This window comes from Mirounga angustirostris, unplaced genomic scaffold (genome assembly GCF_029215605.1).
Source record: "Mirounga angustirostris isolate CCGP_5_RB_7025 unplaced genomic scaffold, mMirAng1.0.hap1 SCAF_11, whole genome shotgun sequence".
NCBI classification, from domain to species: domain Eukaryota; kingdom Metazoa; phylum Chordata; class Mammalia; order Carnivora; family Phocidae; genus Mirounga; species Mirounga angustirostris.
The window spans coordinates 90807361-90833431 of record NW_026991719.1 but is presented as its reverse complement, the minus strand read 5'-3'; the positions used below and the strand labels follow the sequence as shown (position 1 = coordinate 90833431).

At 43.0% G+C, this 26071-nt stretch overlaps 1 protein-coding gene across 1 annotated transcript in view; it reads left to right on the top strand.

Moving 5' to 3' along the window:
- Positions 1 to 20147, top strand: part of TRPC5 (transient receptor potential cation channel subfamily C member 5) — a 128633-nt gene extending 108486 nt beyond the window's left edge. The window contains exons 7-10 of the mRNA XM_045881711.3: positions 13705 to 13908; positions 14531 to 14572; positions 15585 to 15674; positions 18422 to 20147. Of these exons, the coding sequence (XP_045737667.1) occupies positions 13705 to 13908; positions 14531 to 14572; positions 15585 to 15674; positions 18422 to 19114 (1029 nt within the window). The 3' untranslated portion in view covers positions 19115 to 20147. The remainder of the gene's footprint in view (positions 1 to 13704; positions 13909 to 14530; positions 14573 to 15584; positions 15675 to 18421) is intronic.
- Positions 20148 to 26071: the final 5924 nt, after the last annotated feature.

Below are 26071 nucleotides of genomic sequence, written 5' to 3'. Positions count from 1 at the left end.
TGGTTCTAGAGATTAAGTGCCTTCCATTTCCCTGAGATTCCCTGCCCCCTCCCCCCAACACACACACACACACACACACACACACACACGCTGGCTCTCTTTTTCTCCTTCAGTGTGCCTGTGCGCACTTCAGACTTCCAGTTTCTTCTTAGCTCTGCCCTGAATACTGCCAGCCTCCTCAATGAACAATCACACAACCCACCTGAGATAATCACACCCACAAAGGGTAAAAAGTTCAGCGCTCTCAAGCTCATTTGCATGACAAGAATTCCTCATTCAACTTACACATCCTGCCTTGGGATCGGCCTCTCATGCTGTCGCTTCCCAGAGAGCTCTTGCGTGGCCGAAAGGCTCTCTTGAAAGTACATCCTCACAAGCGAGTGGACTTCAGGGAAGTCTCGAGAAGAGGAGCATTCTCTCTGCAGATGCTGCAGGGGGCACCAAAGGCTGACTTTTCAGATCTCTGCATCTTGCCTGGGCCTGGCCTTCCCCCTGCTGGTCTAACACAGAAATGGATTCCTCGGTTTTTCTGCGTTAAGGTCCACTCATGGTTTTGTCAGCCAGCGGTCCGAGAGCCCACATCTGCTGAGGACGGAGCTCTTCTCCTCAAAATGCCAAAGGTATCCTTTGGCAGGTCTCTGCTGAGCGGCAGTCTCTGCTTCTGACAGCAGCAACAGCCTTTGATGCCTGCTACCTGGTAATGATCTTGGTCACCGACAAAGATGAGGTGGGGCGGGGAGGACGGTAAGGAGGCAATGAAGGGAAGTGGGGTTTCCTTCCCCCGTGCTAAAAGGCAACCAGACAGGGCAGACGGCCGTACTGCCCCTCTGCATCCCAGATTCTCCTGTCCTGGACGTTCAGCAGGAACATCAGTAGTTGTCATGGTGACTCTTCTCTTGGGTGACTCAAACCAAACAAGACCAAGTATGCAAGAGACAGGAAGGGCTTAATGGGCTTAATGCCCCAAGAATCCCTCTGTCCATCTACTGGCTGATGTCCTGGACTCTTTCACCCATTCACTTAATAATAAATATCTCTTGGATGGATAAATATTTATATTTATATATATATATTTATATTTAACAAATATTTATTGAGAGACTACACCATACTATACCACATTCTTGTTACTGGAGACACATTAGGTGACAGGTGAACAGGACAGACAGACCCCTGTCCTCATGGGGTCTACAATCACGGAACCACAGTTTCAAATTTCTCTTTGCATTTCCTTTCTTCCTTGAAGACTGCCTTTAACTTTTTCGGGGCCATGGATTGCTTTGATCATCTGTTAAACATGGACAAGAGAAATGCACATATGAGCAGACATGATCAAATGCAGCATAAAATCTCAGAGGATTCACAAACCTCCTCCCGCTGTCATCCAGAAATAGCTCACCTTAAGACCTGTTAGCATGCAAATATGTGTTAAGCTGTTAGGAGGTCACTTGTGACTCAGTGTAAATGAATCTGATCCCTTATTGAGATCAGGTTTGCATAGGGGGCCAAGCGAGTGAGACAGACCATGAGGGAATTGTACCTGAAGACTGCGGAAGGGACACCAACAAGGAAACAGATCAGAGGCACTGAAGGAAAATGTCACCATCATCACAGCTTTGCAAAGGATCATCAGGTCTGTGCAACAGTCCCCGAAGCCAACGGTGCCTTCAGCCACTCTGTAAAATAACAACCATCAATGGACAATCTGTGTCCATAAAAATGACCATGTTTGTATTTCCAGTGATTTCAGAGCTGAGACTCGGGAAGAACTGTTCCTCGTGGAAGACTTGGCCTCCCTATGGACTGGTCTCTGAATGTTCTCTTCATTGGCTACAAATCATATCTGTGGATGAGTCAAAGGTCCATGGCTGAAAGGTCATTGTTGGGAAATGGGGTTCTTCTTGGCTTCTGCTTGTTCCCATTATCATTGTTCTGGGCACCAGGAGTCAGTTGACTGGAAAGCTAAGTGGTACAAATGAGCTTTGATTTCTGAGCAGTTGAGGTTGAGGAACTAAATGTGAGCTCGGAGTGATTAATATTAATAAGGCCTCTCTCTTCCTGTGGTCATCAGAGCCCCATGTTATAGCCCAAATCCATGTGAGAGACAGCACAGGCCAGGAGGTGTCCTTGAGCTACAACACAGAAGTCACAATACCCAGAAGGAGCATCGGAGGTAACAACCCGCTGCGTTACTCTGCCTTTCACTCGAGGCCTGACAGCAAAGTTACGTTACATCAGCTGTCAAAGAAAATTTGTTTTTGTTTGAAAGAGAAAAACAGAGGAGATCTAAGAGTAAAACTGAAGAGAAAGGGTCATTGTATTTCTTTCTTATCCTCCTGTCTTCGTCACAGGATTCTGCTCTTTCCTCTGTTCTCGTTCCCAATTTCCCCTGGGGATTTGACCTTCTAGAGAAATACCTGGGCCTATAGAATTATGAGTTCATCACAAAAGCTTTATGACAAATATATTTATCTCAAAGCTGCTCTTACTTAATGTGGCATATCCAGAAGCTCCCATAGTTAAAGAAAAGAAAGTGTTCTAGATCCCCTCATTCATTAGAAAATCAACATTATTAAAGAAGGTTTGAACTATTAGAATTAGAATCCTCTCAACTAACTCCACCAAAATTCCTATTGACCTTGCCCTAAAGATTCCTGGGGGTACAAAGAAGTTTCTAGCACCCAATAAATCTTCTAGGAGATTTTGCTACAGGGTTTTTCTCTTAATACCTCATTTCAAACATTTCATAAAAGAAAACTAATGCAAGATACTTGATGCTGGAGTCCCTCCATCCTTAACCAGGATGCGGGTGTCTGACACATAGGTGGCTCTCACTTAATACCTACTGAATAAATGAGCAAATTCATGAATTCCCAACGCATGTGACAAAATATTTTAAGGTGTGAAGACAGAGCAACAGACAAAGCTGACCGAAGCTGAGCTCCTTGGCCTCTATTCAGGGGTTGGTCAAATTTTTTCTACAAAAGGGCAGACAGTGAATATTTGAGGCTTTGTGGACAATAAGATCTCTGTCACCGCTATCCAATTCTGCTATTATAACACAAAGAAGCCATAGAACTACATAAACAAATGGGCATGACTGTGTGCCAATAAAACTTTATTTACGGGCACGGAAATTTGAAATTCATATAATTTTTGTGTAAAAACTATTACTCTTCTTTTGATGTCTTTTCAATCACTTAGAAATGTAACAACCCCTCTTAGATCTCAGGCTGTTCAAAACCAAGTGGCAGGCAAGATTAGGCCTGCAGGCCATCCTTTGCCTACTGCTGTTCTAGTTGTTTCCATATGTATCTCTTTTCTACCTTTGTAGACTGAGGCTCCTTGAAGACAGGGGCTCTGCTTTAGGTTTTCTTTATATTCCCCTGCTGCTTAGTAACATGTGGGACACATCATAGGTACTCAACACATACTTTTTCACTGATTGACGGGGAGAAGCTTGAGGAAATCCCTGATCTTCGGTTTGTCGACCATGTTAAAAAATGCATAATGCGGATCTATATCCATTGCAAGTGTTTGGTGTTTGGAGATTACATTTCTATGGCAATGGGTGGAAGCATTATCTGACTGAAAAGAGATCTGCCTACATGATGGATTTCATAATTATAGTAATATAGCGCTTTATACTTCCCAAAGCACATTTGCAGATATTGTCTTATTTGATCCTCATGAGGACTTTTGAGTGTAGGCAACATTATCTGTGGGTTACGGATGAGGAAACAGGCTTTCAAAGGTTGAGACTTGACCGGGGCTTCATGGCAAGTTTGTTCATTCATTAATTCATTCTTTCTACAAGGACTTGAGAGGCTGCCGTAGGCAAGCAATTAGGTCAAGGTGAATGCCGGGCCAGTGACTCCTCAGGTGATGTTAAGAAGCAATCCAGAAAATAGAAATGTGCCCTGGAGGGGCACCTGGGTGGCTCAGTGGGTTAAGCATCTGCCTTTGGCTCAGGTCATGATCCCAGGGTCCTGAGATAGAGCCCCATGTCCAGCTTCCTGCTCAGCAGGGGGGCTGCTTCTCCCTCTGCTCCTCCCCACGCCACTCATTCTCTCTCTTTCTCAAGTAAATAAATAACATTTTTTTTTAAGATTTATTTATTTGAGAGAGACAGATAGTGACAGAGATAGCGAGAGAGAGTACAAGCGGGGAGGAGAGGGAGAAGCAGGCTCCCCGCTAAGCAGGGAGCCCGATGTGTGCCTCGATCCCAGGACCCTGGGATCACGACCCGAGCCAAAGGCAGACGGCCAACCAACTAAGCCACCCAGGCGCCCCTAAATAACATCTTCAAAAAAATAAAAAGAGGGGCGCCTGGGTGGCTCAGTTGGTTAAGCCACTGCCTTCGGCTCAGGTCATGATCCTGGAGTCCCGGGATCGAGTCCCACATCAGGCTCCCTGCTCGGCGGGGAGTCTGCTTCTCCCTCTGACCCTCCCCCTTCTCATGCTCTCTCTCTCTATCTCATTCTCTCTCTCAAATAAATAAATAAAATCTTAAAAAAATAAAAGAAAAAGAAGTGTGGTCTAGAGAGTTCAAAGTAAAGTCCTGATAAGTGAGGCATATGGGGACAGACAAGTAGATTTTCCCGTGCCCACGTGATCAGGCACACCTCTCTCTTCTGCCCAGGCTCAGAAATGGAAGGCCTGACTGAATTAGTCCTGGTTATTTCTGAAAACTGCAGGGTGAGCTCAGCCAACCACAGCTCTCACCACCATCTGATGGCTTCTGTCCTCCGAAAGGAAAAGGTGCCTGTACTCCCCAAATGAGAGATACAGGCAAGCAGAACAATCTGTGTCTCCTTTCAATTTACATTTCTGGAGACGCCCAGAAAAGGGGACAGACAGTTCAGTGAGCTTCAGGACCACCACGTGTGCTGTGAACGGTGCTGCCAGAATTGTGCAGTGTATAACCTACATGGCTGAACGCAAGAGCCCTGCAAAGGTCTCTTCACAAGCAGAAAAAGCTGAAGGAGACAAGAAGAAAAGAAACCTGGGCCGACAGAGGCCTGGCCAAGTGTGCAGTGGAATCTGTTTTCAAAATCTCAGAGTCTGATCAGCAGGCTCTGTCTCTGCACTTTTTGCAGGTACCTTTCTGACACACAGGAGTAAACTTGCTGCTTGTTGCAAAATCCCACTCGTGGAGCACTTCCCAAAGAGACAGTACACCTTAGCACCTTAGTGGTTAAGAGCTTAGGTCCTAGGGGCGCCTGGGTGTCTCAGTTGGTTAAGCATCTGGGATCCTGGGGATGGGATGCTTCCACCGTTGCCATAGAAATGTAGCTCTAGACAAGTGGCAAGTTCTGGCTGGCTGATGTCCCTTTCCCAGGGGCAAGCTAAAGGTGAAACACTTGGCATTTTATTTTCTGGCCCACTGTGTTTGAAAATGGCCAGAAGGCACTTACGTAGAGAAGACAGCGGCTCCAGAAAGCACTAAGAGAGCCCTGGTGTCATGACAGCCAGCACCCCTTGTCAGGATGTAGGGAGGGACAATTCTTCCAGCAACGGGGCTCAGTAGGATCTGAGAGTCCAATTAGAGCTTATTTTCTTTGAGGACCCCTGGAGATATCTATCACAAGTTCTTTCTTTGCAGTGATAAACGGGAGGCCTAGAAAAAGTAACATGGTTTGTTTCCATATGATCTACATAGTTTAGATTACCCAAAGGCTTGTAAGGTGCTATTCCTCAACCAAAACTTACCTACGCTGGGGTGTCTGGGTGGCTCAGTTGGTTGAGCATCTGATTCTTGATCTCAGCTGGGTAACCAGTAATAGAGTAACACACCCCAAGCCCCTGAGTGGTCAGAGTGGTAATTCCAACCACTTAGCAATCGCAGAGAGGGATTTGCAGCTGTCTCCCGCCTGGGGCGGGGTGGGGGAGGGGCGAGGAGGGACAGACACAATGGCCGCCCACTAGACAACTGCATATGTTCGGTCAGGAGAAGGACCTGTTTGTAACACCCAACGAGGGGGCTCTTGCAGTCTGGGAAGGGTTAACAGGACTATTGAGGGGGCATCAGTACTAGGGTGCGAGGGATGCTGGGGACAACGGCTGGGCGGGGAGTTGGCACTGGAGGAAGGACGCTCTTTTATACCCCGATGTTTTGCAGCTGAGTTTGTGCCCTTGAACTGAGGTTGCTACAAGGGCTCTAAAGTAGATAAACCAATCTCAGCGTCACTCGCAGCAGGCCCCAGAGTGATGGGAACAGGACATTCTGTTACAGAACCTGGACTAGATTGCCCTATGGAAGAACCAAGCGACACCCGGAGATCTTGGAGGACAGGAGGTTTATTTAACACTGTGAGGCTCAGAGGACAGTAGTCTCCAAAGTCTGAGCCCCGAGCACAAAGGGGGCAATTTATACACTTCTACTTCCGCATGCATACTGGGCACGCTTGGCGCATGCGCGAAGCGGGGCAGGGAGAGGAACCCGGATTTGTGCGTATGGGAAGCAGAGCAGGGAGAAGAACCCCAAAGAGCCCCGGGGCAGGGGCTGGGACTCTCTCACTGGCTCAGTCGGCCATCTTAGGACACAGATTTTCCTTATCATAACCAGCCAGCCACCTTGGGGAAGAGAGGAGGACTGCCGATTCTTTAGAGCTGGGGAACTGAGTCCCCGCTAGACCACCACACACGCGCAGTAAGCCCGGAGGTCAGGGCATGGAGGGGAATGGCGATACTCACTGAGGGGACGTTCTCTACTTCAGGGCTTCCAAGAGACCTGGACTACTTCCATATTCTGAAGATTCCTGTATATTTTTTTTAATTGAATTCAAACAAAAATGGAGTTACAAAAACCATGATATATTTTAAATGCTTACATCTTTTTAAAATGGCATTTTTAGCCCCGAGGCAAAACCACAATACAATGTATAGCATTGGGTGCGGTCCAGAAATCTGCATCTTTAACAAATGCCCCATATGCACACCAACCTTTGAGAAGCGTGCCCTGAATTCTACCAGGTGAAGAAAGCACTCCAAGTGGGGTCGGCTTCCCTCAAAATGCCAGGGAAGTGAATTCTCTCGCTTCAGTTTGGGGTGTGTTGCCTTCCCCTCATAGGGAAACAAAGTGGGGCTTCTGCCCAAATGAAGTAAGCAGCTACTAGTTAATGTGAGAAAAATGCCAAAATATTCCTTACCCAAAACACCCTGCAACCAGCCTGCCATTGGGCCCAAGACTCCTGGGAGTAGCTTTTCTCCTTAAAGGTTATTATTAGCTCTTCTCTGCTATGTCTCTGCCTGCCGCTCTCCCTTTGCATTATGTTATAAAGCTTTCCAATTTGCTCGGGCAAGATGGTTGCTGGCAGGAGATCTAAGAGCGTGCATAAGAATTTGTCAAAAGCTGGTAAGAAATGGGCCTCGTGGTTTGATTGCAAGGCAAAGAACCTTGAGCTTGGATTTGTTGAGAAATGTGAAATTGAACAGACATGTGCATTTGACCTTGCTGTGGCCATGTGTTCAGGATCTGAGCTAGTCAACAACATTTGAGAGTGTGTTCTACAGTCACAGAACATTTCACTGGGTCAGTGAAAGGAGATAAATAGAAGCCCTGGCCTGCTCTACAGGACCTGACAGTCTCAAAGGCAATGCATGGCACATACGTGAACTAGAACACATATGTAAATCTATGTGTCATTAAAAGCACATCATGGGGGCGCCTGGGTGGCTCAGTCTTTAAGCGTCTGCCTTCGCCTCAGGTCATGATCCCGGGATCCTGGGATAGAGTCCCGCATCGGGCCCCCTGCTCAGTGGAGAGTCTGCTTCTGCCTCTCCCTCTGCCCCTCCCCTGTGCTTGTGCGTGTGCTGGCCCACTCTCTGTCACTCACTCTCGCTCTCAAATAAATAACATCTTTTTAAAAAATTAAAAAGTAAATAAATAAAAGCACATTAGGGTAGCACAAAAGTCCTGAAAATTTGGGGAAGTCTGGAAGAGGAAGAACCACAAAAGAACCCTCCCAGGGGCTGACTTTGGAGAATGTTCAAGAGTAATAGTTGAGCAGAAGGGGTAGGGCAGAGGATAGGAGAACGCAGCGCCGCCGAACACTGAAAATAAGCAAGGAAAAGACAATGTCTGATTTGCCCATCACACAAGGTGAAAGGCTAGCCCTGTGCAGATGCAAGAAAACCTTTTGGGCATCATACATTCAGGGAAGTTGTAGACAAATACAACTACACAAGCCACAGCTCTAATCTTGCAATACAAATTAGATCAAGGATTGAAAATAAAACAGATTTCTAGACGCCAGATCATCTTTTTGTCCCTGTTGTTCACTGCTACAATCCCAACACCTAGCGTCTATATATATTTGATGAGTGAATGAATGTATGAACGAATATTTACTAATCACTTTACAGCTCACACAGTTTAATCCTGCCAGGTGCTCTCTTATTTCCAGATCTTCAGGTTTCAGGCATTAATTCTGTATGCTAATCATGTCCTGTGTGATATTCCCACCACTTTTGGACAGTCATCTCTCTCTACCCAGCACCTAGCACAATGCCTGGAATATAGTAGCTCGTTGCTCAACATGGGAACCAAAGAATGGAGGTTAGGTGCACTATGAATTAATACATGATGAATGAATGGAAAAGCACTACTGAGACAGTACTTTGCAGTAACTTCTCTGTTAAGTTAGTACATAGAAATTCCCAACCTGAGCTCACCTGAGTACTAGGGGCAGGAAAAGGTAGCAGTGGGGGTCCTTGAGCTGTTTTCAAATTGCTTAGCCAAAATCATATCCTCCATCTAAATGGACTAGGGGCAAGGAGGGACACCAGAAAGCCTCCTGAGCTCACAAAGATGTCTATGGTTTATCACTTGGCCCACTTTATGACTCTATTCTTTGTTGAGATCGAATGCCTTTTTTTCCCCTCAGCATTTTAAACAACTGTTGTTTTTTTTAAAAAGGGGACGTAACTTCTTAGTGTTTAAAACACAAACAAAAAGCTTAACTCACATAAGGATTAAAAAAAAGAAAAGAGCATTTCTAGATACCAGGATATCTAGGCAAGTTTGAAACTGTGACTCAGTTCATCTTAAGAAATACTTATTGAATAGCTACTTCATTTCAAGAACTACAGAAACATTCTGCGGATGAAAGACTGGCTATTTGGGGTCATCAGAGGGTAAAATGAAAATTCAACGTTTGTTTCTGGTGTTATGGGCTCAGAAATGTAGTGGAAAGAACCCCTGTCCTCCTCTGCATGGCAGCTTGCCTACAGCACCATTGTCTCTCAAGGCAGTGATAGTTACTATACCGATAATTGTGTGCATATATATATATATATATGCAATTTATATATTGAAGCTGTCTTAGTCCCAGGTCTCATCAAGGACATTCAAGCGCTTTTCCAGCATACTCTCTAATGAATTTGGTGGGAAAAAAATCTATATATCCTTTTATATGTTTTTGAGTTGACATCTAAATATGTCATCCTAAGTTTAAACCATTGCAAATGATGTAATTTCTAGAATAGGATAAATACTGACATTTAAAATAAAACTACCTAATCACTCATTTAAATGTATCCAATGAAATCTGAATACCATAGCAATTTGCGACTGATAACCATGTATTTAAAAATTAAATGGCAGGGCACCTGGGTGGCTTAGTCTGTTAAGCGTCTTGCTTTTGGCTCAGGTCATGATCCCAGAGTCCTGGGATCAAGACCAGCATTGGGATCCCTAGCAGGGAGACTGCTTCTCCCTCTCCTGCTCCCCCCTGCTTGTGCTTTCTCTCTCTCTCTCTGTCAAATAAACAAATAAATAAAATCTTTAAAAAATTAAAATTAAATGGCTAAAATCTTCTTTAAAGGCAGAAAGTTTACATCATTCCTTTTCTCCTTGCATTCTTATTTCCATTCACATCCCCACAGGATTTTACCCTAATGCTATAAAATTTTTGTTTTAAATATTTTATTACTATTGATCACTCTGTGAGAGTTCTTCATAACAAAAATATAAATTAAATTTTAATTTTTTATTTCCTGTGGCCAGAAGGCAATAAATGTTAAAGCATTTCCTTTGAATTTAGTTATGATTCCATGATTAGCAGTACAAAACACCTCAAAAGAACACAAATGTAATACAAATTTTAATAAATAACTAAGACATAAAAATACATTTTTATTGGAAATGAATTGCTTATATAGGTGAATAGAGTTTTTCATCTAACTAGTTATTATATCCACAGAATATTAAGTAATATTCTGGAACAAAATTCAGCATCAACTATATTTTTATATTTTCATAAAATTAAGTGCTAAGAAAACTTTTCATATCAATAAGTATATGTGAATGGACAGTTTTATTATGCCATTGTCATTCAATTTTCTAGAACTCTGAGTTACATGCCAAAAAGTCATGTAATGATTTTTTGTAAAATAATATTTCAATAATCTATCATCTGATAACTTGATTAGGTTTGCCTTATCTTTTATCAAAAGCAAGGAATTATAAACCACATGACTTAGAAAAGGATTTGTTACTCAAGATTACAGTCATTCAGTTTCTCAATTTCTGAGAAGCAATACGGTAAGAAGCCTCTGAGACGGACTCCACTGATCCCCACTTCCAGGCATCTGAACCCTTATACAATCTTTTTCCCTTGACTGTGGGCTAGGGACTCAGTCTAACATGAGACATGGCAGAAGTGATGTCACTTCAGAGAGTAGGGTACATGAAGACCATGGCTCTTCTCATTTACTACAGTGAAGCCTGCTGCCATGTTATGAGCCGTCCTATGAAGAAGCCCATATGGCAAGGAACTGAGGAAAGTCTTCAGCCAATAGCCAGCAAGGGACTAAGATCCTCAGTCCAACAGTGATAAATTTCACTTCACTGAAATTAATACAGCTTGCTCTATGAAAGAAACCATTGAGTGTATGAAAAGACAAGATGCAGCTGGGGAAAAAACATTTGCAAATCACATTCCTGACAAAGAGCTTGTATCCAGAATATAGGCATACCTCATGGGTTGTTTTTTTTTTTTTTAAGATTTTATTTATTTATTTGACAGAGAGAGAGAGAGAGCACAAGAAGGGGGAGCAGCAGAGGGAGAGGGAGAAGCAGACTCTACGCTGAGCGGGGAGCCCAATGTGGGACTCCATCCCAGGACCCTGGGATCATGACCTGAGCCAAAGGCTTAACCAACTGAGCCACCCAGGCACCCCAGGCAAACCTCATTTTATTGTGCTTCGCAGGTACTGTGGTTTTTTGTTTTTTGTTTTTTGTTTTTTTTTACAAATTGAAGGTTTGTGGTAACCCTGCGACGAGCAAGTCCATTGGCACCATTTTTCCAACAGCATTTGCTCACTTTTTGTCTCTCTCACATTTTCGTAACTCTTGCAATATTTCAAACATGTTCAATATTATTACATTTGTTACGGTGATCTGTGATCAGTGATTATGACTTGCTGAAAGCTCAGATGATGGTTACCATTTTTTGGCAATAAAGTACTTTCTAATTGGGGTGGCTGGGTGGTTCAGTCGGTTAAGCATCCAACTCTTGATTTCGGCTCAAGTCATGATCTCAGGGTCCTGGGATCAAGCTCCACATCGGGCTCCATGCCCAGCTCAGAGTCTGCTTGAGAATAAATAAATAAATCTTTAAAGTACTTTCTAATTAAAGTGTACACATTGTTTTTTGAACATAATGCTATTGCACACTCAACAGACGACAGTATAGTGTAAACGTAACTTTTATATGCACTACGAAACCAAAAAATTCATTTGACTTGCTTTATTGTGATATTTGCTATGTGGTGGTCTGGAACCAAGACCGCAATATCTCTGAGGTATGTGTTTGTGTGTGTGTGTGTGTGTGTGTATATATATATATATATAAATTCACCTGTAAGAAAACAATGCAATAAAAATGGGCAAAGGATCTGAACAGCCACTTCACCACAGAGGATATATCGATATAACGCATATGAAAAGATGCTCAACATGAGTAGCTATTTGGAAAATGCATCTTAAAACCATAATGAGCTCCAACTACTTGTCTATTAGAATGGCTAAACTTTAAAAACCTGACACATGGCACTGGGTGATGCAGGGAAGTGTTGAATCACTGTATCGTACACCTGAAACTAATGTAACACTGCATGTTACCTAACTGGAATTAAATGTTCCACTAAAATGGAACATGGACAAATCTCAAAGCCAATCTCAAAAAGGTATCTACTGTATGATTCCATGTATCTGGTATCTTGGAAGAGGCAAACTAAAGCATTGGAGAATGGAGGGGCGCCTGGGTGGCTCAGTCGGTTAAGTGTCTGCCTTCAGCTCCAGTCGTGATCCCGGCATCCGGGATCGAGCCCTGAGTCGGGATCCCTGCTCAGTAGGGAGCCTGCTTCTCCTTCTCCCTCTGCCCCTCCACCCTTGCTTGTGCTCTCTCTCTCTGTCAAATAAATAAATAAAATCTTTTTAAAAAAATAAAAGTGCTGGAGAATGGAGCAGTGGTTGCCAGGGGCTAGGGGTTGGGGAGAGATTGATTACAGAAGGGCAACACTAAGGAATTTGGGGGAGGTGGTGGGACTGTTGTGTATCCTAACTGTGGTGGTTACAGCAGTCCATTCAGGTCTTAAAACTCCTAGAAAAGTGTGTGTGTGTGTATCTTGATTATGATGGTGGTTACACAGATATACACACTTGTCAAAACTCATGGAAAACCTAAAATGTGTGAATTGGATGTGTGTGAATTTTATGTGTGAATTTAATGCTATGGAAATCATACCTCAATGATATGAAATTTTTAAAAAAAAGCCTCAGGGTGCCTGGGTGGCTCATCAGTTGAGCGTCCGACTCTTAGTTTTGGCTCAGGTCGTGATCTCAGGGGTCCTGGGATGAAGCACCCTGTCGGGCTCCACACTCAGCAGGGAGTCTGCTTGGGGGTTCTCTCCCTCTACCCCTCCTCTCTCTCTCTGAAATAAATAAGTCTTAAAGAAAAAAAGCCTGCCCACATCAATTCCACTCCTTAAAAATAACCACTGTTGACAGTTTGGTATGTACCTGTCTAGAACATGTAAGCATGTCATATAAAGGGTTCTTCGGGTGCATAAGTGGCATCGTGGTACACAATAGATGCTTTATGTTGCTTTTTTCACTTCCAGGTCTTGGAGCTCTTACAGATATATGGATAAGCGCATATACACATATATATGTTCTATATATAAAATGGTGATAGATCTACTATATTTGTAATAGCTATATTGCAAGCCATTTTGTGGACATAACATCATTGAGTAAATGATATCACTATGACAAGCTACAGTGCTAACAGTGAACAACCCTGTGCATACATCTTTTTGCAAGTATGATGATCAGATAAATCTCTAAAAGTAGGATTACTGGGTCCTGGGGTATGTGTAATTTGAATTTTTTTAAATACTTTATTTATTTGACAGAGAGAGACACAGCGAGAGCGGGAACACAAGCAGGGGGAGTGGGGGAGGGAGAAGCAGGCTTCCCACGGAGGAGGGAGCCCGATGCAGGGCTCGATCCCAGGACCCTGGGACCATGACCTGAGCCGAAGGCAGACGCTTAATGACTGAGCCACCCAGGCGCCCCTGAATTTTTATACCTACTGACAGATTGCCCTCTATAGAAGCAAGCCGAACTTTTAGAAGGAGGCATGGGTGCATTTTGCAGTTTCCTATTCCAAATTCCTGAACTTCTCTCTTTCACAGGATCATGCCGATATTGAGTGGAAGTTTGCAAGGACAAAACTCTGGATGAGTTACTTTGATGAAGGCGGCACCTTGCCACCTCCTTTCAACATCATCCCCAGTCCCAAGTCATTTCTCTACCTTGGTAACTGGTTCAACAACACCTTCTGCCCCAAAAGAGACCCTGATGGTAGACGGAGAAGGCACAACTTGAGAAGCTTCACAGTAAGGCTTTTTAAAATTCCATTTTTTTTAGGTGCTCAGTAAATATTATTATTTTTTATTAACATAATGTATTATTTGTTTCAGGGGTGCAGGTCTGTGATTCATCAGTCTTACCCAATTCACAGCGCTCACCATAGCACATACCCTCCCCAGTGTCCATCACCCAGCCACCCCATCCCTCCCACCCCCCACCACTCCAGCAACTCTCAGTTTGTTTCCTGAAATTAAGAGCCTCTTACGGTTTATCTCCCTCTCTGGCTTCGTCTTGTTTCATCTTTTCCTCTCTTCCCCTATGATCCTCTGCCTTATTTCTCAAATTCCTCATATCAGTGAGATCATATGATAATTGTCTTTCTCTGATTGACTTATTTCACCTAGCATAATACCCTCTAATTCCATTTCTTTTTAAACAAAACTGTTTTCTATCTTCCCCCCCTGCCCCACCCTTCATGACAGTCCCTATATTAAACAACATAAAATCACTCCAACCTACAGAGGTCTGGGGGTTTGTCAGGCAGGAGCTCCTGTGTTATTCTCCAGTCCTAACATAAAGAAATATATTCGAGTGGATGGGTTGCTGGGAGACCACTGATGTGAGCTCTCTGTCCATTTTCAATTACAGGAACGCCACGCTGACAGCCTGATACAGAATCAACATTATCAGGTAAAGCTCGTCCCAGTGACTAAGCAAAATCGTTCTTGGTCAGTTGGTGTGACCTCGGACAAGTCACTTAACTTTGCTGAGCCTCGGTTTCCTCATCTGTTAAATGGGGGTGATATAACTTAACTCACAGGGTTGTTGTGAGAATCGAGTGGTGAGCATGCATGTGTGATCATGTGTGTGTGATCGTGTGTGTGTATGTGTGCGCGCGTGTCCTGGCACATTTAGTGGTAGCTGTCATCATCACCGTTCCTGACACAAAGTAGAGTGACCACATGTGTGCCATTCCCAGGAGGCTAAGTAAAAAGTGGCCATCCTGAGGTGCCTGGGTGGCTCAGTCAGTTGGGCTTCCGACTCTTGATTCCGGCTCAGGTCATGATCTCAGGGTTGTGGGATCCAGCCCTGTGTACCTGCACCAGGCTATGCGATCAGTGGGGTGCCTGCTTAGGATTCATTTTGTCCCTCCCCCACTCTCCCTCTAAAATAAATAAAATCTTTTTTAAAAAAAGAGGTCATCCCTGTAAAGGAGAAGTGTACATTGACTTTAAGAAAAATATCTGGATTATGTAATTAGCAGACATTGAAATCAGCAGACTTTGTGACACCAAAGAATGACTTTATCAATTCTACAAGAGGGAAGAACAACTCTCATCTTACAAGGAGGGTTAAAGTTTAATCCAGCCTGAAAGGGAGGGTATTGGCCATGACCATCCAAGGATTATTCCACTCTCATTATTCTGTAAATGTGAATCTGTGTTTGCCTTCTTTGTGGGCAGAAATGTTTCGTGTTGGATGAATTTGATTTTGCTGGCCCACTCTGCCACCACATTTGGACACACAGTCATTCTTCATTTAACTAATGGACTGAACAGGATTTTTGAGGAAAATGACTGGATCCCGGGAGGATTTCCTATTGCAAAGACAGTCTGAGCATGTTTTTTTCTTGACAGTGTTTCTTATTTTCCTGAGAGCCTGAGAAGAAAACTGAATGCCCCCCCTTTTTTTTAATTTCCAGGAAGTCATCAGGAATTTAGTCAAAAGATATGTAGCTGCTATGATAAGAAATTCCAAAACAAACGAGGGACTAACAGAAGAAAATTTTAAGGTAATTGAATCATGAAGTGGTTTAATTTCTCACTTCACATTTCTTAAGCATTATAATCTTCACAGGGTTCGAGGTTTCTGGTGATCATTTAACTGCCTATAATACAGCAAAACCAGCTATGATTTTTATGTTCTCTTAGAATGGTCTGTCATTGGGGCACCTGGGTGGCTTAGTCGGTTAAGCGTCCAACTCTTGATTTCAGCTCAGGTCATGGTCTCAGGGTAGTGAGATCGAGTTCTGAGTCAGGCTCTACGCTCAGCAGAGAGTCTGCTTGTCTCTCTCCCTCTCCCTCTGCCCCTCCCCCCGCCCACTCACGTTCTCTCTCTCAAAAAAAGAATGGTCTGTCATCCAGCTAATGGAGAGATTTCATCAATGTCTGTCACCATAATCAGCTTTATGAACAAAAGAAATTTGCCTTATGCATCCTTTTAATATTCTGGGTGTCTCCCAGTGTGGAAATTGAGGGCTTTAAGTATTGTGGCAAGGATGCATGGTGAGGGGCAAGAAAGCAAAAAGAAGATGCCTGCAAATGTGAAGGCCTTCTTTACTTCAGAGATATAAGATGAAGACCAACTAATCCATCATTAAATCTAAGATTTAACAAACCCTACGACAAAACATCAAAATTCTCCTAATACTAGCATTAGCCTAAAACAGTGGTTCTCAATCAGGGGCAATTTTGTTCCCTAGGGCACATTTGGCAATGTCTGGAGACATTTTTGGTTGTCACACTGGATGTGTGTGACATCTAGTGGGTGGAGATCAAGATTGCTACTAAACATCCTACAAGGCATGGGACAGCCCCCCACACAACCAAGCTCATCCAGCTAACATGTCAAGTGATTGAGAAACCCTACCTTAGAACACATGCATATTTTCTTTTTTAAAAAAGATTTTATTGGGCGCCTGGATGGCTCAGTTGGTTAAGCGACCGCCTTCAGCTCAGGTCATGATCCCAGGGTCCTGGGATCGAGTCCCGCATCGGGCTCCCTGCTCTGCGGGGAGCCTGCTTCTCCCTCCCCCACTCCCCCTGCTTGTGTTCCCTCTCTCGCTGTGTCTCTCTCTGTCAAACAAATAAATAAAATCTTTAAAAAAAAAAAAGATTTTATTTATTTATTTGTCAGAGAGAGAGAAAGCACAAGCAGGCCGAGGAAGAAGCAGGCTCCCCGCTGAGCAGGGAGCCCGATGTGGGACTCGATCCCAGCACCCTGGATCATGACCTGAGCTGAAAGCAGACACTTAACTGACTGAGCCACCCAGGCATCCACACATGTATCTTCTCTAAGGAACATAAAAAGGCCATTATCTGTGCCTGGGTGGCGCAGTTGGTTGAGCCTCTGACTATTGGTTTTGGCTCAGGTCATGATCTCAGGGTCATGGGATCGAGCCCCGAGTCGGGCTCCACATTCAGCACGGTCTGCTTGGGTTTCTCTCTCCCTTTCCCTCTGCCCCTCCCCACCTCTCTCTCTCGTCCTCAAATAAATAAATAAATCTTTTTTTAAAAGGCCATTATCCTAATCCATAGATATAACTCATCTATTGAGGGCCTGCTGTGTGCGAAGCACCCCACTGGGTGCTGGGGTACAGTGATGAGCAAGATATCGCCAGCCCCCACTCTCACGGAGTGACACACAGACAGTAACAAGAGAAGGTGACAAATGACTGAGTATTCTGACAGGATAAACACAGGGTGCTGTGGGACAGAGAGCAGGGACACAACTGGGATCTGGGGAGTCAGGGCAGCTTTACAGAAGAAGCTGTGTTTAAGCTGAGGCTTGCAGGAGGAGCCAGATAAAGGAGAATCGCCGAGAAGAGTGTTCTAAGTGGAGAGAACAGCACAGGCAAAGACCCAGAGGCAAGAGAGACTATGTCCATGCAGGTGGACAGTAGAGAGCCCGAGGGAAGAGTAGGAAGGGCTGACACGGGGTCTTGAAAGACCTTGTAGCCCTTGGAATGGCATTTCTACTTTTATCCAAGGTCAGTGACAAGTTACTAAAAAGTCTTAAGCAGGGGAGCAATAGGATCCAACTTAAGCTTTTAAAAGGTGGCTTTTAAAGGAGCAATCTAGCATCTAGGCCGTCAGTTAGAGAAGACATTTCCTGGGGACACCTGGGTGGCTCAATCAATTAACCGTCTGCCTTCGGCTCAGGGACCTGGGATTGAGTCCCGCATCGGGCTCCTTGCTCAGGTGGGGAGCCTGCTTCTCTCTCTGCCTGACACTCCCCCTGCTTGTGCTCTCTCTCTCTCTCTCTGACAAATAAATAAATAAAATCTTAAAAAAAAAAAAAAAGAGGAAGAAGAAGTGACATTTCCTCGGGACTTGAGTGGACAGGACCCGCTGTCCCCAAAGAGCAGTCTCTAACCTGACACATTCCACTTCCCTACTTTCATTCCTTAGGGTCCTAAAAGCTTTTTCATCTTCCACAGTCTTTCTATATGCAGATGAGAGCTAGTACCTTAGTTGCAGGTTAGCGCTTTAGCAGGGACAAGTCTGTTGGTGTCCTCCTGATAAGGGCCATCTGAAATCAACTTTGCCAACTGCACAATTTTTCCAATGGCCAGCCCTGTCCACAGAATTATTAACATGCTTTTCTTGTGCTGGAATAATGTGAGATTTTGCTGGTAGTCTGTGTACTTTGTGATTTGCCATTAGGCAAAACCTGGAACATTCCAAAGGACACCCAATGAGCCTATTTTGAACTAAAGACCAAGCTTCTTAATGTAAGGTGTCTTCTCTCTTGCCCTAGGAATTAAAGCAGGACATCTCCAGCTTTCGATATGAAGTACTTGACCTCTTAGGAAATAGGAAGCACTCAAGGAGAAGCTTTTCCACAAGCAGCACTGAACTCTCTCAGAGGGATGATACCAATGATGGCAGTGGTGGGGCTCGGGCCAAATCCAAGAGTGTCTCTTTCAACTTAGGCTGCAAGAAAAAGGCCTGCCATGGGCCACCTCTCATCAGAACCATGCCGAGAGCCGGGGGTGCCCAAGGGAAGCCAAAAGCTGAGTCATCAAGCAAACGGTCCTTCATGGGTCCTTCTCTCAAGAAACTCGGGCTCCTGTTCTCCAAGTTTAACGGTCATATGTCTGAACCCAGTTCCGAGCCAATGTACACCATTTCAGATGGCATCGCTCAGCAGCATTATATGTGGCAGGACATCAGATATTCTCAGATGGAGAAAGGGAAAGCAGGGGCCTGCTCTCAAAGCGAAATTAACCTCAGTGAGGTAGAATTAGGTGAAGCCCGGGGCGCTGCTGAGAGCAGTGAATGCCCCCTAGCCTGTTCTAGCTCTCTCCACTGTGCATCCAGCATCTGCTCCTCAAATTCTAAACTTTTAGACTCCTCGGAGGACGTATTTGAAACTTGGGGAGAGGCTTGCGACCTGCTCATGCACAAATGGGGTGATGGACAGGAAGAACAAGTTACAACGCGGCTCTAAGTCAAACCCCTATCCCGTTGTGGAACACAAGAGAAAATTTGTAATTTCCTTGCTCTCAGAGGTGACATAGAATCTGATTCCCTCATTGCCCACCCCCCCACCACCACCACCACCAGAAAGGAGAGGGAAACTCCTAGTTATCTTCACTATCTTTTATAGTCACATTTTCCATTTTTTTGTTCTTGTTAGTATGATTATTATTATTGCTATGATTTGCCTTTTTATGCCTGTTAACTCGAAGTCCATCTCACAACCAACTGCAGGGGTGTTTGCCCCGAATCAGCAGAGGTGCAGCCGGGTGCTTTCCCTTTTGGCTTTGCTTTTCTTACCCTTGCTTCCTTGAAGCTCCAGGTGCCACTTTGCTACTGTTGCTGCCACGCAGATTTCTGACCTTCGTCAGGATCTCACGCCATTTCCCCACAGGGCTGCGGGACGAGCTCGGTAGTCCCCACCAGCTATCAGATGAGGCTAGCCAACCTGCCCATCTATGTCGCCCATTCCAATTCGATGAACAGCATCAAAGGGAGACTGAACAGACTCCAAAGAATTGTCAGCTTGTGGTTTCTAGGTAGAACTGGCCTTCTCCTTGTTTTTGTTTTTAAACACAGCGACTTCTCCTTATCGTGGGGGCTGTTGAGTGTTTTGTTTCTAAAAGATGTGTTAGTTTCCCAAGATGTGCCAGTGAATATTTACCACGTAGTATGTGTCCTATCTAATAAGTTAGTGAGTTCCTTTCCTGTGTTTGTGTGTTTCAGTTGACTTACTACCTTTCAAAATGTGATAGTATTGAGATTAGTATTTAGGACGTGTGCTATTTTAAGAACTTCTGCTGCACTCTAACCAGTAGTCGCTACATCTCATACATTGGCAAGAAAAATAGCCGGTACATATATAGGGGCCTATCTACTGTTGATAGTTTTAATCATCATTGCTATCAAAAGCGTTTCTAAGGTGAAAGTCTGGGTTTGAAAATATTTTTTTAATCAGAAAAATAACATCTTGCTGAGGTGTTGAAATCCGAAAAGAGCATCTTCATTTTCATTAATTGCATTCTGATGAAAAAACAATTTTAGGTCTAGATAACCTGATTCAGGTTGCAGTTTTCATATTCATTGCAGGCAGGGGAATTGCATGTGTCAACTTACATTAGATATATAACATAACCCTAGCGCAATCCAAATTCTGTCTTCAAAGAAAGCCGAATTTATACATACAAACAAATTATTTTCCACAGCTCAAGAGTACCTCATCAAAATCTGAACGTGCAGGTTAAAAAATGAAGTCTGTAATGCATATGGTCATCAAGTTGACCCAATAACCACTGACTGATAACCTGCTCACCAAGGGTGGGGTTGTGGGTTTTTTGGGGGTTCCTTTGGCTTTGGTTTTTGTGGGGTTTTGTTTTGTTTTTATTATTTTTTACCAACATTAACACAGAGTTGTCCCCAGTTCACACTCTAACATATGACCCAAACAGCCCTAGGTGTGGGTCCTAGAGAGAAAATTAATAGTGCGTAGCTCAGAAAAGTAAGAAAGTTAGGTGTTGTTCTGTTCTTGTAAATGTCAACAGTAACAGAAATCCATCTAAATTCACGTGTGTACTTTCTGATACAAGTAAGTAAAATGAAACATTTTCAAAGAATGCATATATGCCTCCATATATCTGAATAAAGCTCAGATCCCAGGAAAAGTGATCAAGAGAACAAGCTGCATCAAGACCCATTTGATAAGAGGTTGTAAATTGTACAATTATTTGGTTGTCCCCAAATAATTCTTTGATCATGTCTGAAGTGATTATTTACTCAACTCCAATTTCTCTCCCGCTCCCCTAGGTGGGGCTATCATAAATGACCTTGACATCAATAACAGGTGATTTTCCAGAAGGAAGGTTTCTAAATTTACAGATTCGACTTTTCCAGTTGTCAAACTTGCTTTTGATAATAAATAGCACCCGGGCTACCTCCCTAATTCATACTGATGGCACCAAAAACCAATACGTGGCCCTGTTTCATCAAAAGAAAAAGATACCTCTTTCTCACAAATACATGTACTTGTGATAACCTAGGTAAAATTGTCCTAGCTGTCACTGTATCAATTTGTCAGAAAACAAGGGCAGCTATAGAGCCAAAATAATCTTCTCTCAGTTACATTCTGAGGACAGAACATGTAGAAATGATAGCAGCCAACCTTGACCACTAAAAGAAACCAGTGTCCTATTTTCATGGGCAGTACATTCCTTTTCAGATCTTCTCAGGGTTATCGTCTTTATGACTTGGGCTTACAACCGCACTAGCTACCTTGAGGCCTAGTTATGATGGGGATTGAGGCCAGTGAGCTGTTAAAGCTGGACAGCTATTGCCATAACTTCCATATTGGTGACATCAACAGTTTTATTCACTCTAACTCAGAAAAGTAGGAACTTGTAACATAGAAAGTAGAAAGGAAAAGACATTTGTGTTCACCTCTGGGCCTCTGCAGACCCTCTGGACCAGCTACTATCAAGAAAGGTATTTCAATTTTTGCCCTTGCTTCCCTTGCCTTTGCCTTTGGGAAGCAAGGGCAAAAATGAACTATCGGGACTGCATCAGGATAAAAAGCTTTTGCAAAGCAAAGGAAACAGTCAACAAAACCAAAAGACAACCAACAGAATGGGAGAAGATATTTGCAAATGACAGATCAGATAAAGGGCTAGTATCCAAAATCTATAAAGAACTTATCAAACTCAACACCCAAAGAACAAAGAATCCAATCAAGAAATGGGCAGAAGACATGAACAGACATTTTTCCAAAGAAGACATCCAAATGGCCAACAGACACATGAAAAAGTGCTCAATATTGCTCGGCATCAGGGAAATCCAAATCAAAACCTCAATGAGATACCACCTCACACCAGTCAGAATGGCTAAAATTAACAAGTCAGGAAACGACAGATGTTGGCGAGGATGCGGAGAAAGGGGAACCCTCCTACACTGTTGGTGGGAATGCAAGCTGGTGCAGCCACTCTGGAAAACAGTATGGAGGTTCCTCAAACAGTTGAAAATAGAGCTACCATATGATCCAGCAATTGCACTACTGGGTATTTACCCCAAAGATACAAAAGTAGGGATCCGAAAGGGTCCATGCACTCCGATGTTTATAGCAGCAATGTCCACAGTAGCCAAACTGTGGAAAAAGCCAAGATGTCCATCGACAGATGAATGGATAAGGAAGATGTGGTATATATATACAATGGAATATTACACAGCCATCAAAAGGAATGAGATCTTGCCATTTGCAATGATGTGGATGGAACTGGAGGGTATTATGCTGAGCAAAATAAGTCAAACAGAGAAAGACATGTATCATATGACCTCACTGATATGAGGAATTCTTAATCTCAGGAAACAAACTGAGGGTTGCTGGAGTGGGGGGGGGTGGGAGGGATGGGGTGACTGGGTGATAGACACTGGGGAGGGTATGTGCTCTGGTAAGCGCTGTGAAATGTGCAAGACTGTTGAATCTCAGATCTGTACCTCTGAAACAAATAATGCAATATATGTTAAGGAAAAAAAAAAAGAAGATAGCAGGAGGGGAAGAATGAAGGGGGGGAATCAGAGGGGTAGACGAACCATGAGAGACGATGGACTCTGAAAAACAAACTGAGGGTTCTAGAGGGGAGGGGGGTGGGAGGATGGGTTAGCCTGGTGATGGGTATTAAAGAGGGTACGTTCTGCATGGAGCACTGGGTGTTATGCACAAACAATGAATCATGGAACACTACATCTAAAACTAATGATGTAATGTATGGGGATTAACATAACAATAAAAAAATTAAAAAGAAAAAAGAAAGGTATTTCAAATACAGCGCTTAAATGTCATCTGACCCCAGAGAAAGTATAAGCCGATGTGAGAGTGAATTTATAAACAGAGAAAATTGGAGCTAAGAGAGTACCTTAGAGAGAATCCACTCTATCCCGACCTCTCTTCCAACCTCTTATTTCACAAACAGAAAAAAAAGGCCCAGAGAAGAATAATGATTTGCTCAAGGTCACAGAGCCAACCAATAAATCCAGATCTACTAAATCATAAAAGCAAGGCATTTATTATTAAGCATATATATGATATAGTATACATAGGAGATGTGAAAATGGAATGGCCGCTATACATACATTTTCTTCATTTGCCCCCAAATTTCAGACTGACATATTTAAATGTAAAGTGAAAAATGTACTCTGAAGTCAAATATAATAATACATGGTATAAGAATCATTTACTACTTGTCCAAATACCTATGCCACGGTTTACCTCCATTACAGTTGGCTTTCTTGTCACTTCTAGACACCTGTATTCATTTGTTTGATTCCACCATAATTCCATCAGTGTGTCCCTGATAATGAGTAAGGGTATAGATCCTGCAAAGAAAATGTCTGAATTATATTAGAAAATGACCACTGTTGAAGAATCTCTTCCACTTCCAACTTTAAGTCCAGTGGAGTACAAAGAAAGAGGAAAGATTTCAAATTCAAAGTCATCGTTTTTGGAAGATGCCAAATTTTACAGGGGTATAAATGCTCTAAGTTATATTTCTGTCCACTTAAATCAGAACATTGCAGATTTCTTTCTGCCTCCCATAGTCATTTTTTATTCTACTCTGACCTAATTTAGGCTATTTCAGCTAAGCCCAAAACATCTAAACATCTGCCGGCAATTTGATTAAAGAACTGAAAAAAAAACTAAGGCCTCTACCTTTTGAATGACTTAAATAATAAACAAATACTTTTTCAATAAGAACTTTATAGTTGTTATGGCAGTGCAAAAGCTCTCCTGTAGATTTCATTGAATTTCAGTGAAAAATATGAGCTGATACCTTAGCCAGAAAATACCAATGACCATTTGATGTTCCTATTTAGGCCTTGCGAGTGAGACTCAAGTGGTGTTTTGACTAACAGTTTAAGTGGCCCAGACCTTGCTTGGTTTATTAAATCATCAGATAAAAAGTACTTGAAGTTAGGCAGACATTCTTTCCTGTTTAAAAGTACGTAAGAAGAATTGACCATATTATTCTGGTAATCGAGTTTCCAAAACAATGCTAACAAACAGATTGCTTGTATAGACATAGCCAAAGTAAGCTGATGTAATTGTTCAGATCATTTAAATAACTTCTTCGTACCTACCTGTCAGCTCCCTCTAACCCCTGTGGCTTTGCCTAAAATCTATGGGCATTTTAGTTTGTTTCTCTGGCTTGCCTTATCCAGATAATTGTTCAAAATATCCACTTTGCTGGTGAAGAGTTAGCCACTGGGAACCGAGTACTGCAATTCAATGTGAGCATTACTTTAGTAAAGAGAAATGCTATTTCTACTGGATTTCTGGTGACCTTTTCCATCACTTTGTATCCAACAGATGTGAGTTTCAGCTTGTGTTGCCTTTAGGGGGATGTTTGTAAAAATGGGAACCTTATCTGTGAAACTTAATAGCATTTGATCGTTCTGGCCTTGGCCAGATCATTCTTTTTTGGTAATTATTTGATCATTTTGAAGGGAGGGGGAACAGGAATAACTTCAATGCAAAGAAACTTCTTGAGATATGGTGAGGAATTTCTGAAATAAACTGCCATGACAGAATCTGCTGTAGCACAATTATTAATATTGAAAGCTCTCAGAATTTTGGGTTTCTGGCTTGAAGAAAAAATAAAGCATTTAGGTCAGAAGAAAAGAACCTACCTGCAAAAATAAAACTACGCATTTTTGGTGAATTAAATTAAATCTGTATACTTTGGATTTATTGCATACTTGAGATATTACTATTCATATGCTGAAACGTGGCCTAGGATTTCCACCTATAGGCTGCTTGATGGTCCAGAGACGAAGATTCCGGTAGGTGGTTTTGAGAGGTTTATTTTTAGAAAATGAAACTTTCAGTAAGAAACAAAGGAGGGAATTGCTTGGGAGGATTCCGGCAGCAGACCAGGCTGCTCTAGCATTTTTAAGCTCCGTATTTGTTTTATTCCTGCTCTAGGGTGGACTTGTATCTTGTACTTGATACTTTATTGGATTTGAGTTGTGGTCTTTCATTTTTTAGATATACCATCAGTGCTTGTGGTACTTGAGAGACACGCACATATTAAGAATGATAATGTCTAAGTATAAAATTAAGCAGAATGCCCTTATGCCAAAGCTAGCTTTCTTATCTAGTGTGAAAAGTTGTAAAGCTATGTAAGAACTTCCTGTTAATGAATTGCAATTTTTGTAGTAAATGGGAAGAGCCCATCACTTTCAACCATCGTAGTCAACCTTCAGAAATCCATAACTGTAACATCCACGTACTCTACCCTCATTCTTCGCCCTCAAAAAGAAAAGCCTTTTTTACAACTCCCCAAACGACTTGATAGAACCAAAAAAGACTAAATGAAGAAGCAGGGAAGAAGGGCCTGCAGTGTGAAGGTCATTTTCACCAATTTGCAGCCGATTTTGCCATCCAACTTCATCGATGAGTAGGTTTCAGGGAACCTAACATCCCAGGAGCTGCCCCTCAACACCTGCACACACACATACCGAGGCAACATCCTCGGTGGCATCCGAACAAGTAGGTGGCAGTGGCCTTTTATTTTAGCCTAAGGTGGCCAACCATTTCCACGTACACGTAAGCTGGGCTTGGCCATTCCATGCCTTTTCCCACAAAGTTCAACATAGCCCAAAATACTCATTGCCACCACCTGCCTTCCAACTTAGAAAACCTGTTGACAGTTCTCTGGTCTTATACAACCCTTAAAACTGACCCTTGGAAGACAAGACAAACAAGAGGCTTTGAGTTTTTACGGGGAGTGCTGGAGGTACTTAGATGGTGGTGGTAACAGACGGAAAAGCTTGCAAAGAATGAGTATGGACAAGCGCTTTAAAACACAGGACGAAACCACCAAATTGTCGAACTCTTTAGATGACCAAATTGAGATGGACTTCCCCAATAAAAAAAAAGTGT